Below are 15,694 nucleotides of genomic sequence, written 5' to 3' on the forward strand. Positions count from 1 at the left end.
ATTGTTCTGTAACGGTGCTTTGCTACTTTTTTCACCTTCACTTCCAGCAGTGTTTCTTGACCATCCTTGTTGGATTTACTATGGGTTTACCAGGTTGGAGTTACTCTGGAGGACTAAATAGTGAGCTGCATCAGTGGCAAGGAGGTAGTTAGTGTGGGGAGAAAGCAAACATCTTCATCTGAAGGTGCTTCCTCTCAAAACCTTCCAGTGCAACTTGCCCTCTTGGTCGTAGAATCCCAGACTGGTTTGAGTTGGAAGGGACCTTAAAGACCCTCTAGTCCCAACGCCCCTGTATGGGCAGGGACACCTCCCACCAGACCAGGTTGCTCCAAGCCCCATCCAACCTGTCCTTGAACACTTCCCAGGGATGGGGCAGCCACAGCTTCCCTGAGCAACCTGGGCCAGTGTCTCACCACCCTCACATTACAAATTTCTTCCTAATGTCTCACCTAAATCTCCCTTCTTCCAGTTTCAATCCATTACCTCTTGTCCTCTTGCTACAAGCCCTTGTCAAAAGTCCCTTCCCAGCTTTGATGGATGAGTCAGTGAAGCCCCTTAAGTCTGTCTGGTTTGTTCATTTACCTGGTATGGTTGCTAAGCTGTGACACTCCCAGTATCTCTAGAAAAACTGCTGGGGCATCAGCGTGAGGAACCACCTCAAGATAGTTAACAGGATCGTTGTTTCAAAATGTTCTAGTTCCTCCAAGTTAGGAAAAGGTAAGGAAAAAGAAGTTGCTTCACTTCGGGATGACTTCATGTGCCACAGGTGTAATTGGCTGATGTGAATATTGATTTTTTGAAAAGCTGCTGCTTCCTGATCAGAGGCAGGGACTGACCCTGGGGGGCTGCGCTCACATTTTTCTCCTCTTCCTGCAGCCAGGTCGGGCGAGAAGTGCCTTGAAGCTCTGTAGTTTTAATTCTCTGTTTCCTTTTAACAGGGTCACCTTGTCCTCCACGGACTGTTACATCGTGCATGAGATCTACAACGGGGAGAATGCTCAGGACCAGTTTGAGTACGAGCTGGAGCAGGCCCTGGAGGCGCAGTACAAGTACATAGTGATTGAGCCCACGCGCATCGGGGACGAGACGGCGCGTTGGATCACCGTGGGGAACTGCCTGCACAAGACGGCCGTGCTGGCGGGCACAACCTGCCTCTTCACCCCTCTGGCACTTCCAGTAGATTATTCTCACTACATCTCCCTGCCCGCTGGTGTGCTGAGCGTGGCTTGCTGCACCCTCTATGGTATCTCCTGGCAGTTTGATCCCTGTTGCAAGTACCAAGTGGAGTATGATGCCTATAAACTTTCCCGCCTGCCCCTGCATACGCTCACCTCCTCCACCCCCGTGGTGCTGGTGAGGAAGGACGACCTGCACAGAAAGAGACTGCACAACACGATAGCACTGGCTGCCCTGGTGTACTGTGTAAAGAAGATCTATGAACTCTATGCTGTATGACTTCAGCAGGGAAGAGAGAAACCCACAAAGACAAGTGTATTAAGACTCCCACAGTAACGTTTTGTTTTTCCTCTTTTGAGAAGCAGTGGAGACTGGGAAGGATTTGGTTTAATAGAGCTGTTATTTTTAAAATAACACATCACTGGTGCACCAAGGTTTTTCAGTTCTTCGTTACACTTAGGATGTGGATGTGTGGTGACTTGAGAGCTGTATGTCAGGCCAGGGGAGTCCAATCCAGCAGTGGAATGTTGATGAAAGAAAGTTATAGGAAGAGGGGGTGTGAGAGCTTTTTTTTTTTTTTTTTTTTTTTTTTTTGGAAACATTTAAGTATATTGTTTAATTGTATTACACAGAACCAGCCAGAAGTTATCATTGACCATTAAAGGATGAGAATTTCAAATGCTTTTGATCTCTTGTTACTGTTATCATAGTTCCCTTTTTATAGTGTGTTTCCAGGGGATGGAGGCTTTGCTCTGAGAACTCCAGTGATGGTAGTGATTGATGCATGCTCACACACAGACCTGGTATTCCTCTTGTCCACTGCACATGGCAGCAGCCTCCATGCTACTTCACAGCAGCTTCTATGTTACTTCACAGCAGCCATCTGTTGAAGGAACAGCGGTAAAGTGTTGCTTTCCCTTTTGCTTGGTGAGTTGTGCTTTTTGGAAGAGGCTTAGTTCTTACTCCAGTGTTTATATCTTCTTGGTAGTTGCTTAAACGTTGATGGTCAGGGCTAAAGGTGTCCAAATCCTGCTCTCTGGCCACCTCCAGCCATGATTCCTCTGAACAATGGGGAGAACACAAAGTTTCCAGCTGTGAACACTCTGCTCAGATCCTGCACAAGTTCTTAGGTGGATGCAGCTCCACTGACATGTGCTGTACCGCGGGGCAGCTGAGGACTGCCAAGGTCCAGCTGTCCCCTGTGTGCTTTGTGGTGACACTGGGAGGGCTGTGCCCTCACTAGGCCATTCCACTACTCTTGCTTGGAGCAGACCCTGGAGCTGCCTGCCTCTGCTGCAGGGCATCCACCTGAGTGTGTCTTGTGTTAGCTGGAGGTTTAGGATTCAACCTTGTGCATTAACTCATCTTTTAGCTCAAAACCGTCAAAATCTTGTTCTTGGAATGGAAAGTGTCTCCTGCTTTGCACCATCTGCCAGTCACTTTTCAAAGAGGGGAATTTGCTGTCTATAGTCTCCTCCTCCCAGATGGAAAACAGGCGTGGCTTTGTGTTCCCCAGCCCCGCCTGGCGCAGCTTCGTGTTAGAATCTGGAGGCGAGAGCAAAGCCCAGGAATAAAAGCTTCATGCACACAGGTGCAGGGTGCTGGCTGCAGTCTGACCTCCACGGCTGAAGCCCTGACCTTGGACAGGAGTCTCCTGAGGTTGGAAACCACATTCAGTCCTATCTTTATCTTCCCTGAGGGCAGCAAGAACCACCCCACCTCCAGGCTGCTGCAGGCTCCTTTGGCCACGGTTCCAACTCCGGCGTTTTTGCTGAGGCAGCTTCTGTGTAGCAGGACGTGCATCCCAGCCTGTGTGGGAATTCTGAGCAAGTGCTTTTACCACCTGCAGGGGCAGCCCTACCAGAGCAGGCTGGTGGGCTGGAGGATACTCATCGAGATGTTTTTAGGTGGCAACAGCCCTTTGCCTCTTCTGGTACAGTGGCCCAGTTGTCTCCCTCCAAGGTTAAAACAAGCTGAGATCCAGAGTGTCTCTATTTATAGCAACAATGTACAGTTGCCTTGGCAGAGAGGAGGGGAAGAAATGCAGCTACTTCATCCTGCTGTGGTTAGGCCAAGCCTGGGGCAGGCTGCTCTTCCAGGCCTGACATTCATTCCTCAAATCCAGTCTGCTGGATGAGTTGTAGCCCAGGGGCAGATCTGCAGCTCATACACACTCCATTGCTGCAGGAGGCCCTGAAATATCCTCGTGCCAGCCACACAAAAGAAAAAAAACCTGCTCTTTTTTTTGTTTTTTAATCTTCACCAAACCTCTGTGATCCTGGGCACTTCTTTTTTTTGTGCCAAGCTTTCCCTTGCCTGGAATGGTGATGATGGCAGAAGGACTAACCCTTGGGTGGCTCCCTCACTGCATGGCTTGCATCAGAGACTGGACTTAAAAATGACCAAGTTTCCTGTGGTCTCTTACTGCAGGAGAAAAGGTGAGAAGTCAACTTAGCTGTCACAACAGGTGGGTCTGTTTTAAAAATGCACCTTTGGTCCATTCTGCAGGGGAGAGGACTAGTTTTCCAAGAAATTTTAGTGATAAAGAAATGCTTCGTGACATCCTGGCTATTAGTCAGTCAGTGCTGTAATTGTGCAAGGTGACTTGGGAGACTGAGAAGGGGTCTCAAGGGTCGTGTATGTCAGGGAATCAGAGGGGTGGGTGCTGCATGCAGGGCTCTAGGGTCAGGCTGTGATCCTCCTGGGCTGGTGTCAGTGGGTTGCAATGGCAGGGGACAAACCTCCCTTCCAAGCCCCCTTCCCCCCCCACTTTCCTGCCCATGATGGGGATGCTCTGGAGTGTGCAACGTTCCTCCATCACACAGAGGGAATTTACTTTCAAAGGGGAATGTGCACTCTCAGTACTCTCTGACTTTGAGCTGTAGTTAGAACAGTAACTACAGTAACTCCCCACACTTTTGTTTTATTTTTTCCTCAGGCCTGGTGTGTTGCCCCCCTGGATGATAATCCAGAAATGCAGAGCAGCCCCTCGGCCCTTCCTGGAGAGCCATGACCTGAAACACCAGGAGCTGGAGCAGCTGGACAAGACTGGCAGGAGCTCTGTATTTTGCTAAGAAATTAAGAACCTCAGCAGAACAGGAAAAGAAAAGCACAACTTATGCTTACAGAATGTCCCATTGTGGAGAGGGAGAGAAGGTAATGCCTTGGTTTCCTGTCCTAACAGGAAAAATATTTAACACCTGAAAGCTCCAACTTGTAACTTCAACCCTAGGCCTTTATGTAACAAATCTGCCACCTCAGCCACAGCGAGATGGTAGAGATGTTCTCACTGAGCAGCAGATTGTGATCATTAAACACGTCCTGCTCATCATCTGGGGTGATTCTCAGAGGTCACTGACCAACCTGTAGACACCAAGAAAAGGCTTTTTCAAGGAGAAGGTCCTGCTGAGCCTGCACACCTGTGTCAGAGTTTCACAGTGACTGATCCTCTGTGTGGATTCACACTAACTGTAAGCCAGCAGATGATGGAAAGAAGGCTGGGTTGAAGTATGTTGTTCTGCAACTACTAGTACAATAGCACCTTCTAGGATCATAAGAAAAGAAAATTAAAACCCTCCTGCTTTCCCTTCCCTTCATGTTACCTGCTGTGAGGAGCTGTAAGTAGAACAAAGGATAAAATTCATAGCAATATAATTTATTTGTCATCAGATGTGCATTCACAGGCAGGACATACAAGGCAGTACACATGGAGAATGCTGGCAAGTGCATGGAGGTGGCAGCAGGGGTCTGGACCTCAGTTCCTCCTAGTAGGCTTTAATTCAATTACAATTTAAAAAATATTATTTCTGTCCTTACTGAACCATCTCTGTGCAGCTGCTCCTCTTCCCTAGTGGTGCTGGTATCCCTCACATCAGGAGAAGGGGTGACCAGCACAGGGCACACCCTCAGGCTGTCAGACTTGCTGAACAGGCAGGTATCATCTCCCCATTGGATGTGATCCTAGTTATCTTTGAAACAGATGAGAACTGAGGCTCTGTCTCCTATAATACCCACCTTACTCACACAGACTCTCCTCAGCTTGCCAGGAGACAGTGTGCTCAGCACCCACCCTGTGCTGCAGGTGGCCCAGGTGTGCTGCTCCCAGCTGCTCAGTGCTTACACCCAACAGCACACCCTGCTGTGCCCTGTGTGTTCAGTGCTTCCCTGCAGGAGCCTCTGCTGGGCTCACACTGCACTGCCAGGTAGTGCAGTTAAATGTCCCTGGATGTCAGTAAGGCAGCATTCAGGCAGATAAAGTAATTGACAAATAAAACCTACATTTGACATCAGTTACTTCTCTGAAAGTGGCAGTGGACTTGAGCTTTTTGTATCAGCAGATTTGGCATGTTAACAAGCAGGGGCTCTGGGAACCTTCCCACTTCAAGCAACATGTTCTAGATCAGACTGGGAGGAGTGGGAAGGAGACACTGATCACAGGAGCTCCGAGCTGGGGCCTGGATTGCACAGGGGCCACTGGGTGGGGAAAGCCAAGATCTGCTCATCTGAGGACAAACCAGGTGGGTTTTATTTGTAGCAGGCCAGGAAAGCTGAGCTGGAGTGAGGTGCTGTCGTCCAGCACATGGGCCTCCCCTGCTGCAAAGTGTTCCCAAGAGTTACCCTCCACTGCAGCCTCAGCTCTCCCCCTTTGTCCCAGCCTTCTTGTCACCTCAGGTGAGGTGAGGTGTTGTCTTCCAGCAAGTGGGCCTGTCCTGATGTGGGGGAAACCGCTTCCCACCCTCCATGCAAAGGTAAATTCCAGCATTTTGAGAAAGGTTGTTCCTACAGGAACACCTCCAGTGATGTCCCAGCCAAACTGCAGGGGCTCAGCCTCTCCCTACAGTTACTGCTGGATGAGCTGAGCTCTTAAGAGCCCTTTGCTTTTCTCTCCTTCTTCGCTCTAGTGGCCATTAAGGTGAAGAAGAGCCTGGGGCAGAGGTTCCTCAGGTAGACAGCCAGGCAGGGGGTGAGCCCAGCCACAAGTACCTCCTTCTTCTTCTGTCCCACTGCACTGAGAACCACCTGAGCCACCTCTGCAGCTGTCTGTCCTTCAGCTGTGGTCTTGTCCATCACTGCCAAAAGAAAGCCCAGTAAGCACCAACACCAGCAGGTAAGCCCACCTTTCAACACCTTTCCTAGGGATGCTCTGGTATAACTGTCCATGGCTGCTTGTGTATGGGACCACAGACAGGTTGAACTAAGTTATTCCATAATTGCTGTTTAGGAAAGCTAAATTTTGGGGGTTGTTGTTCATACCCTGTATCCAAAGTTGTCTTTTGATACTACCAGAGGTCATATGTTGCAAACTTAGTTTGGAGTAACTCAGTGAGATGGTTTAGATAGAGGGCACAAAATGACATCTCACCTCCATAGCGAGATCCATCTGCTGTCACAGCATTGAGGGAGAGGTTTGTCTGAATGTAGCCAGGGCTGATAACTGTCACATCAATGTCATACTGCTCCACCTCTGCTCGAAGACAGTCAAAGAAGGCCTGGGTGGCATGCTTAGAGGCAGCATCTGAAAAACAGGAAAAGGATTATGCAGTAAGGAGAAGAAGCAGGGCTGAAGGAAGATTCACTCCCCTGAAGGGATTTGTGACTGCAATGCAGCCACTTCTCACAAGAACCCAGCAGCTGTTCTCCAACTTCTAGCTTTGGTTTTGTTGTTTTCTTTTTTTAGTGAATGGCAGCAACAGGCAGTAGGAGTGAGAGGCAATTTAGGAAGGCAAAATGTAAATACTCAAGTTAGAAACTGGCTAGGATCCTGAGCTTAATATCATAGCCCTGCCAAAGCACTAGAGTGAACCCAACCTTCCTCCCACTTGCAATGAAGGAGACATGAAGCCTGGCCTGGGAAGCACTTGGTAAGACAGGCTGGGAGAATGGGATGCCAGGGCAGGAGGGCAGAGCTGACAGTCTGCCCAGCACCCTGCTCCCTACTTGGACTTGCAGAGCAGGTTCTGGGCTTGTCTGCACACAAGTCAGAACCTGCTTACACACCAGACAGGAGAAGTGTGGCCTGGGGCAGGATCTCCCCTGTTGAGTGGCTGAGACTCCTTTTGCTGGTTCCCTTTCCATGTGTACTTGGTCACTGCCATCACCTCTGAGGGCTGTGGGCAGCATGGGGCTGGGCACAGGCTGCCTGAGGAGCAACAGCTCTGGAAGCTTCAGAGCACACTTGGTGGTGCAATCATACCCACATCATCTGTCAGACCAGATGGCCCAGATCTTCCACATTTCCTTTACATCATGCCCTACCACTCTTATGTCATCCCCACTGTACTGTTCCATCTGTATCTTTATTTTCACTGATTTACAGATGCTTTTGTGCCAAACACTCTCCTTTTAGTTCTTCTTTTATATGGCTTTTCCCAGCAATCTCACCAATATTATTTCTTGTCAGAACTGATTTAGCATGAAGTTTGCTGGATCAAGCTAACTGTTTAGGCTTTTCTCTTGTCATTGCCTGTACTATGGCACTTCATAACTTATCAAAACAAAAAAGTTTTCTGATAGGAGAGTAACCAAGCAAACAGCAAGGATAAAATGCAATAAAACTATGGAATTAATGAGGGAGTTTATAGGGACTCTCAAGTGTTAAGTCTCAAGCTCTTTTCAAGACACTGAAAATACAGTCTCCTTCCCCATCCCTTAAGACAGGGCTAAGATTCTGTACTTGGGAGTCCCTTCCTCCACAGCTGTTGGTTTGTGACCACACTGAGAATGATGCCCAGCTCTGCCCTCCCTGCCTGCAGGCAGCTCTGTGGAGAGCTCAGTGTGGAAGCAGGAGCCAAGTATTCATTCAGTCTGGTGCCCCAAATATGTCTTCCCCATCTTCTCTGGAGGGACTTACAGGCAGATCTGAAAGGAATGCTTATTTTGCCTTGAACGCTGCTTATGGCCACAATGTGGCCTTGTCTCCTCTTGATCATGGAGGGGAGAAGGGCTAGAAAAAGACAGAAAAGACCCATTCAGAATAACAGCACTGCCACTGCTGCAGACAGGACTTGATGCTTTCAGAGATGCCCAAATGAGTTAAGTTCCTTGTTCAGTGCAGGGGTTGGGCAAGGGATAGTGCTTGGGATGCCTCTGGCACTGCATTCTGGCTGGGACCTCCACCTACCAGGAGACTCCTTGTGCCAATGAGGCTGCAGAAAGGCTGCTCCAGTTGCTGTGATCCCACAGGCATGGTCACCAGGACTTGCTCTTTTCTGCCACCTGTACATCTTTCAGTTTCCTGCTGCCTCCCCCCCGGGCTGAACTTCCCTTGTAGCTGAGGGAGCTTCCAAGGAAGCTTCACCTAGAAGCCACACTGCATTCTCAAGGGTTAATCAGTGCAGACAGGCTATCCATGTTTCCCTTCATCAGCTCCTGCCAGACTAGAGTCAGGAGGTGTTTCATACTAGGTGCTCTCTCTGATCAGGTACCCCCCCATGCAGTCATGTCCAAGCATCAACTTCAGCCCTGCCCATAAACCAAAACGTTCCTCCCCTCTTACACTGTACATACTGCAAACACAAGCTGTGCTCAGCTCTGTTTGCCCCAGAAGGTATCAGCCCAAATCCATTGTCCCCTGGTCATCTGGATCACAGGTACCTTTGGTGAGGGCTACAGGACCAAAATAATTAGTTTCCATCACTCTCTTGTCCACATCCAGCCCTGTGTCCGCAATGGTGCCTCGGAAGCTGATGCCTGCATTGTTGATCAGTATGTCCACGTGTCCCAGGTACTTCAGGATCTCTTCAGCAGCACTGAGGACAGTTTTAGTGTCTGAGAGGTCAAACACCACAGTGTGAGGTTTGTGGGCCTGTGAATAGACAAAAGTTGGCAAAAGACCAGTTCAGCCTGTGCTGAATGTGCTGTATGTTCATGCTTATTCTGGGATTCCCCAGCTCTGGAAGCACAGAAGCAGGACACCCAACCACCCCACCTTGTGCAGGCAGATCCTGGCAGATACATTTGGTAGGACTATGTGACAGAAGCAGGTTTTGCTCTTGCCTTTACTGTTTCTATAGCCTGTTCCTTATACCACAGCCTAGGGAAGGGGCAAGTGAGATCTTCCTCAAGTACCAAAGTTTGCTGTTGTCTTATTAAAGAAAATGCATCTGAAATTGTAAAATATTTAATCCATGTGTCTTCTTCAGAAGCCAGCAATACCTTTCTTGGCCACTGTCAGCACAACTAGACCTCAAAACCAAAAGCCAACAGAAGGAAAGTCCCTTTTCCCAATTCAATACATGATCCACAGGTGTAAGGGGCCTGCGCACTCTGCACTCTCAATCCTTCACTTCCATTCCAAGGCAAAGAGCCTTTCAGCTGGCTTATTTCTGTTGAGTTTTCACAAGATAGGACATGTCAGCTCAGTGCACTCCTCCAGCAGTACCTATCCCTCACCACAGAGTTGCATTTGTCCTGTTGCTCAACAGCCCACAAGCAATTCTGTAACTTCTCTAAGAACAAGCACAGACACCCTAGCAGCACCAGACAAGGAGCCTCTCCTGCTCCTTCACTTACGTTCTTTCGGTGGTTGGTCATGGTAGAAAGCTCCTGCACCAGGTCCTTGAGTTTCTCACTATCTCTGCCACAGAGCACCAGCTTGGAGCCAGCTGCATGGAAGGCTTTTGCACATTCTTTGGAGGAAGGAAGGGAGAAAGAAAGGCAGACATTTAGATGCCAGAGACAAGCATCAGGTCCCTGTCACACCTGGTGACAGGCTGAAACTTCTTTTAGCTGGTGAGAATCTAAGGTGGCTTTATGCCTCTGGAGAGACAGACTGATTTACAGTGAAGTCACAGCAAGATGCCATTTTCCTGTGACTTTGGCAGACTCATAACAGGGGTGAGGCAGCTGGTGTGTTCCCCGTGACTGGTTCCCCGTGACTGTGCTGCTCACACATCAGCTGGTCAAACGTGCCTGTGTCTCTTCATTGTTGACCATGTGCCCTTCTAAGTGGGGCTGCAGATACCCTGTGTGTGTCACCTAATACAGCAGGGCCTGCTCTTGGGAGTTTCAATTTCAGTGAACACCTCCAAAAGTTCTGGAAGCCCTGGAGTTTCATCAGGGTGATCCTCTTCCTCAAGAAAAGGCTGCTGAAGGGATGCTATGCTAGTGTCCTCCTTCCAGTTTGGAGGCAAAGGCATCTTTTGCTCATCTCCTTGGGGACCAGTGAGACAAACTGCTGAGTTGTGCAGGAGATGACAGCGGGTGCTAACAAAGGGGGTTGAAGAACAAAGTAATTAGAGATGGTCTAGTAAATTAAGCATTGGGAGTGAGTGGAATAGTGTCAGATCTTGCCAGTGAGTCAATCAGGGGGAAACTTCACTGCAATGTGGTGAAAACCCACACACCCAACAGCACATAGGGCCTCATCTGCCCAGCCAGTCACAGCTGGAAGGACTCTCCTGAGACACTCCTCCTATCTCCTCTTGATACCTTAGAACGCCAGGTTGGAAAGGACCTCAAGGATCATCTGGTCCAACCTTTCTAGGTACTACTATAGTTTATATGAGATGGCTCAGCACCCTGTCAAGCTGAGACTTAAAACTGTCCAATGTGGGAAAATCTACTACTTCCCTTAGGAGACTATTCCATATGAAATGCAAATTCTTCTGCTGCTCCCAAATCTTTGGCTGTGACAGGCAGGGAGGGCCCTTTCATCTCCTTTGGCCATTCAGTTACTGAACAGCCCTTAAAGACAAAGTCACATGCAAAGACAGCATCAATTTGTTCTATAAATGTACTAATGAAAGGCCTGGATAGCAGAGAGCACCTTGTCTTTTCTTCAAGAAGCTTTTAAAGCAATTCTAAAAAGCAGAATTAGAGACTGTATCCATTGGCAGAAGGAGCAGATTTTATTTGGAAAAAAAAAATACTGTGTGTTCAATTAGAACAAAATTGGTTTTGGCAAAAGTGTCATTGGTGTTACTGCTGCCAAGAGTTTGAATTTGGAATGGATGGAATTGTACTACAGAAGAAAAGGTACCTTAACTTGGAGGAGAGGGAGGAGGAGTATCTGGAAATACAACAGAGAGTAGGACACCAGTTCTGGGAAGCTTGGGAGAAACGATTTGACTTCCTGGCTTTTTCAGGATTTAGAGAAAAGACCCATGAGAACAGCACAACTTGTTCCTTGCTTTGATGAGCTGCAGTTTATAGAGCATGATGAAACCTTCCTGGACAAATGTGGAGACTTCCCTGCAGCAGGGCTTGTTCTGGCTGTCGCTGTGACCGATGCTGCTGTGCAAGCAAAGTCTCGAATCTGCAGTGACAGGAACATTCTGCTCCTTGCTGCTTCATTTCAAGAGCTGCCCCTTTCACAGCCCTCTGCTTATCCTGCCCTGCCCTCAGTACCCACCTTTTCCCAGGCCAGAGGTGGCCCCTGTGATGACCACCACAGCCTTCTGCAGGTGGGCCCGCATCCGCATCCACTGCAGCAGCCGGAAAACCGCAAAGATCCCCAGGCTGCCGACCAGCAGCGGGATGATGACAGTGCTTGTGAGATCCATGAGTTTTCCCTTCTGAACTGTCTTCCTGGAGCCACAGGGTTAAAGGAAAGAGATCATTTTACCATCAGGAAAATTAGCAGAGGCTTGAAAACTAGAGAAGTCCTTTTTCTTCACCCTGCCTCAGACCAGCAGTGAACCAGATGCCACGCCCAGGTATTTACAACAGGTTCCCTCAGCACTTCCTTTCCACTTCCAAAAGTTCACATCAGTTCCAAATTCTAGGCATTTAAATGCTAATCTGAACATCCCAGCAGGTCACTTGGTGTTGGATCTCGTCAACTGTCATGTAACACACATGGGGTCAGAGATGCTGCTCCCACGTTTTGCTCTAGATCCACTCTCTTAGACAAAGCATATTTGGAGTGGAAGCTCCAGGGCTGGAATGTCTCTGCCTTCTTCTGATTATAAGAAAACCTCTTGGATTTCTCTAGAACAGCCAGTATCACAGCAGCTCCATGCCAGAGACAAGACACTCTGGATTATCCCAGATGGATATAAGCCAGTCTATCTTCTGGAGACTCAGAGTGAGTTTTCTCCCTGTGGTTCCATCTCCAGTGTCTTTCAACACCCATTAAGAGACAAGTTATCTGATGGAAATGGACACGTGTCCAATCTAGCAGGATAAATTCTACATTGATGCTCTTTACTTTTATGCCAACATGAATTGTGCAGTTTAGCAGCATGAACCTGGTCTTCTAATATACTGAAATGAAGCCTGTGAATGAAACCCAAGCTGAAGGTATCTGTGAGGGCCAGCTCATCCTGGAGTTGGGTTCTGATACCAATGCAGAGCCCTAAGCTCCTTGCTAAGTCTCGGCCTTCAAGGGAGTAGTTTATGTTACAGGTTATGTTACAGCTTCTATGCTTGCTGGCACAGTGAGGTCAGTTATGAGCCTCTCCTGGAATCTGGACATCCTTTGGGTCCCACATAAAGGCAAAAGCAAAGATAATTTCCCTGTTGTGCAGGTTGAACTTTTGCAGTTTGACCTGCAAGATGGGCCTTGATCAGGAAGATACTGGAAAGGTGTGGGCACAGAACTTGGGCTGCCTCAAGCAAAAGGACAGCATGAGAAGCAAAAAAACAGAGGGAACTAATAATGCTAAGGCAGGATTCTGTATGATTAAGTAGGACTGAACTTGTATGGAGCTGGGGGGATGAGAGAAGCTTTCCATGCCATGGACAGAGCTAATGTGGAAAATGTCAGGCTCTTCCAGATTTCCACTAGAGGTTGGATAGGATTCCTCAAGTCAGAGAACAGACTAGCTTGCTGAGCCAGTAGTGAGCTGTATAAAATTATTATTTCTCAAATTTAACTAGAACACAAGAAAATAACACATCAAGCTACCTGGGCTAGCTCTAAATTGGCTTGACAAGGTCTAAAATAAAGCCTTGCAGTTAGTGCACAGCTCCTCAGGTACTGTGGAGCCAACTCATTGTGATGGTTAGACAGTTGTTCATCACCTGATCCCACTGGGAGGGGGAAATCAGGAAAAGGAGAGGATTAAACTCCTGCCACAGGGCAGTGCTTGAGCACAGCACCAGCTGCTCCCACCAGAGTCTCATCCTTCTGCCTTTTTGTGCTGAACACACACAGTCTGTGTTTTGCACTGATTTACAGCAGAGGTCTGGCAGAGAGGGTTTAACACGAGAGAAAGGTGCATATTCCCCCAAAATAATTCCTAGGGAGAAGCTGTTTGGACACCAGACCACTGGCCTTCAGTAGGCTGGGTAGGTGGGAGGTTCCTCTGACTGTTTCATGTTCAGTGAGTCATTTAAAGCAGCTGCTCTCTTCATGTCCCTGTATTTTTTGCTCTCAAAGGTCTCTTGAGATTCACAAGACAAGACGTGGGCAGAGGCAACAGGTGCTGTGCTGCCATGGAGCAGGGTGGCTTACAGGACATTTGGAATCAAAAGTCTTCAGCTCCCTTTAAGGACTTTTCATTACTTCCCCACTGGGAGCTGACAGCTGGACTGGAACTTCCTCTGTGAGCCCATGGTGAAGCTGAGGTATTTAAAAAATCCAGCCCTGAGCAGCTTTCTGATTTCAATGAGATACAGATGACTCTGGGGAGAGGGGCCTTTTCTGACACCTTTTCTAATGGAAAGGGAGTCAGTCCCGTGTTTGATTACAGGACAGTTCTTTCACATTTTTGGGCAAAAATAAAGGTTGAGTTTGCAAGGACTGACCCCTCTGGCAGAGGGGCTGGTGGAAAAGAGCCCCAGAGGTACCAACTCAAAGTTAACCATGTTCTGGCCAGGCAGCAGCTATTGCTTGTCAGTATGAACCAGTTACGCTGCTTAACTTACTCCTTAATGATGTCACTTACTCCTTAACCATGTCACCTGCTTTCTAAACAAAGATGATGTGCCTTTAATCCTTTTTCATTGGGAAAATCTTTCCTAGCTTTTTATTGTTTTTCTTTCTATCCCTCCCACCACATTATATAGAGGGACTGGGCAAATTACCCCACCTCTGCCTGAGGGCTGCAGCAAGCTGAGAACCCAGGCAGCAGCAACAACCCACCTGTGCAGTTCCCAGGAGTGTGGATCAACAGGTAACTCCTGATTTATGGGGAGGAGAAACATTGCAATGGGGAAAAGAATGACTGGGTAAAGGAGGGGAGCAAGAGAGAGAAGGCTTGGTAGGTGTAGTGAGAGGACAAGGGGGAATGGATCAAAACTGGAAGAGGGAGATTTAGGTGAGACATTAGGAGGAAATTCTTCACTCAGGGTGTGAGACACTGGCCCGGGTTGCCCAGAGAAGCTGTGGCTGCCCCATCCCTGAAAGTGTTCAAGGGCAGGTTGGATGGGGCTCGGAACAACCTGGGCTGGTGGGAGGTGTCCCTGCCTATAGCAGGGGGGTGGGACTAGGTGATCTTTAAGGTCCCTTCCAACCAAAACCAGCCTGGGATTCTATGACAAGAAGATAAAAAGCATAACCCCCAACTTAAGGAAGGTAACACTTTGAAGCAGCTAAAGACATCCCAGGGCAGGTACACATTCATATCATGGGGAGAATGGGAGCACATGGGTTCCCACACCTGATTTGGGGTGAACTGGATACCCTCAGCCGTCCTGCTCTGAGCCCTCACTGTCACTTTTGCTCAAAAATCTGGATATTCATGCTGAGAAAAATGTTATTCTTAACAGAAAATGTTTATGACACCAGGTTAGCAGCAGGAGAGAAGCCCCTGCTCATAATGGGCTCAAATCAAGTCCTATAATCCTCAGGTCTCCATCCCCAGAGGCAGGACTGGAACATTCAGGTTATTAGAGAGCAGAAGGAAGAGTCCTGATCATACAAACAGGTGCTTGGGAGCTTTTTGAATGGCTTATCATAAAATAAATCATATACATCCAGTAAAAAAAAACCCAGACAACTCTGGATGCTATCCCATAAAAGCCAGGACAAGGTTTCCCAAAGGATCCAGGATCTTAGTTAGGGAGGTCAAGAGTGCACTAAAGGCAGAAAGGAGGAGATCAAGTCCTGACAGAAACTAAAACCATGGCAATTTCCCTAAACAACACCCACTCCCTGCAGCTCCAGGCACCCAGACTCACATTGTCCTTTATATGACAAATGGCAGCAACTGGGAGGCTATTTTCAGAAATCAAAGGTGTCATTTAAAAGGTGGGGGGATAAAAGGAAGGCAAAAAGTCCTTTTTGGCTAAGAAAGAAGCCCCTGCCCAAAAGCACAGCAGCTCTAGGCTGGAGTAGCTCCTGACCTTAGTCTGCAGAAAGCACAATATCCCACCTTGGAAAAGAACTCACCTGCCAGTAGCTCCGTGAGCTGGTGTCTCCCTCTGGTCTAGTAACAGGACAGACCTGACTTAAACTGGGAACTGGCAGAGCTCCAAGGAAAAGCTCCCTGTCCAATGCCAGCCCAGCCAAGAGCTGCCTCTAAAAACAAACCTTGGGGGTGGGGGGGAACAGGCTCTGCCCTTTCACACGGGGGTAACTTAACCCCCTGACTGGAAAAGCAGAGGTGACTTCAACTCATGATGCCCCTCTGTT

At 48.3% G+C, this 15,694-nt stretch overlaps 2 protein-coding genes across 2 annotated transcripts in view; one reads left to right on the plus strand and one right to left on the minus strand.

The window, feature by feature from the left end:
• TMEM11 (transmembrane protein 11) overlaps positions 1–1,455 on the plus strand; it is a 13,627-nt gene extending 12,172 nt beyond the window's left edge. The window contains exon 2 of the mRNA XM_009993726.1: positions 939–1,455. Within this exon, the coding sequence (XP_009992028.1) occupies positions 939–1,455 (517 nt within the window). The remainder of the gene's footprint in view (positions 1–938) is intronic.
• Positions 1,456–6,039: 4,584 nt separating this feature from the next.
• On the minus strand, positions 6,040–11,701 carry DHRS7B (dehydrogenase/reductase (SDR family) member 7B). Its single transcript, XM_009993727.1, has 6 exons — positions 11,528–11,701; positions 9,688–9,803; positions 8,770–8,980; positions 8,027–8,119; positions 6,539–6,691; positions 6,040–6,245 (listed from the first exon to the last, which is right to left on the minus strand). The coding sequence occupies exons 1-6, from the start codon at positions 11,676–11,678 to the stop codon at positions 6,040–6,042; spliced, it is 930 nt and encodes a 309-aa protein (XP_009992029.1). The 5' UTR covers positions 11,679–11,701.
• Between the last annotated feature and the right edge of the window lie 3,993 nt (positions 11,702–15,694).

The sequence above is a fragment of the Chaetura pelagica genome, unplaced genomic scaffold, assembly GCF_000747805.2.
Source record: "Chaetura pelagica isolate M959 unplaced genomic scaffold, ChaPel_1.0 scaffold213, whole genome shotgun sequence".
In the NCBI taxonomy this organism is placed as follows: domain Eukaryota; kingdom Metazoa; phylum Chordata; class Aves; order Apodiformes; family Apodidae; genus Chaetura; species Chaetura pelagica.

What these genes read in the sequence shown, in the direction of transcription:
- DHRS7B (XM_009993727.1), bottom strand. Translation starts at nt 11,678, where the DNA reads ATGGATCTCACAAGCACTGTCATCATCCCGCTGCTGGTCGGCAGCCTG. An exon ending in TCCTGTAGCCCTCACCAAAG is followed by an intron (nt 8,120 to 8,769) that starts GTACCTGTGATC and finishes GTCTTTTTCTAG; the next exon opens with CCCTTCTCCCCTCCATGATC. An exon ending in CATTCCTTTCAGATCTGCCT is followed by an intron (nt 6,692 to 8,026) that starts GTAAGTCCCTCC and finishes CCTGTTTTTCAG; the next exon opens with ATGCTGCCTCTAAGCATGCC.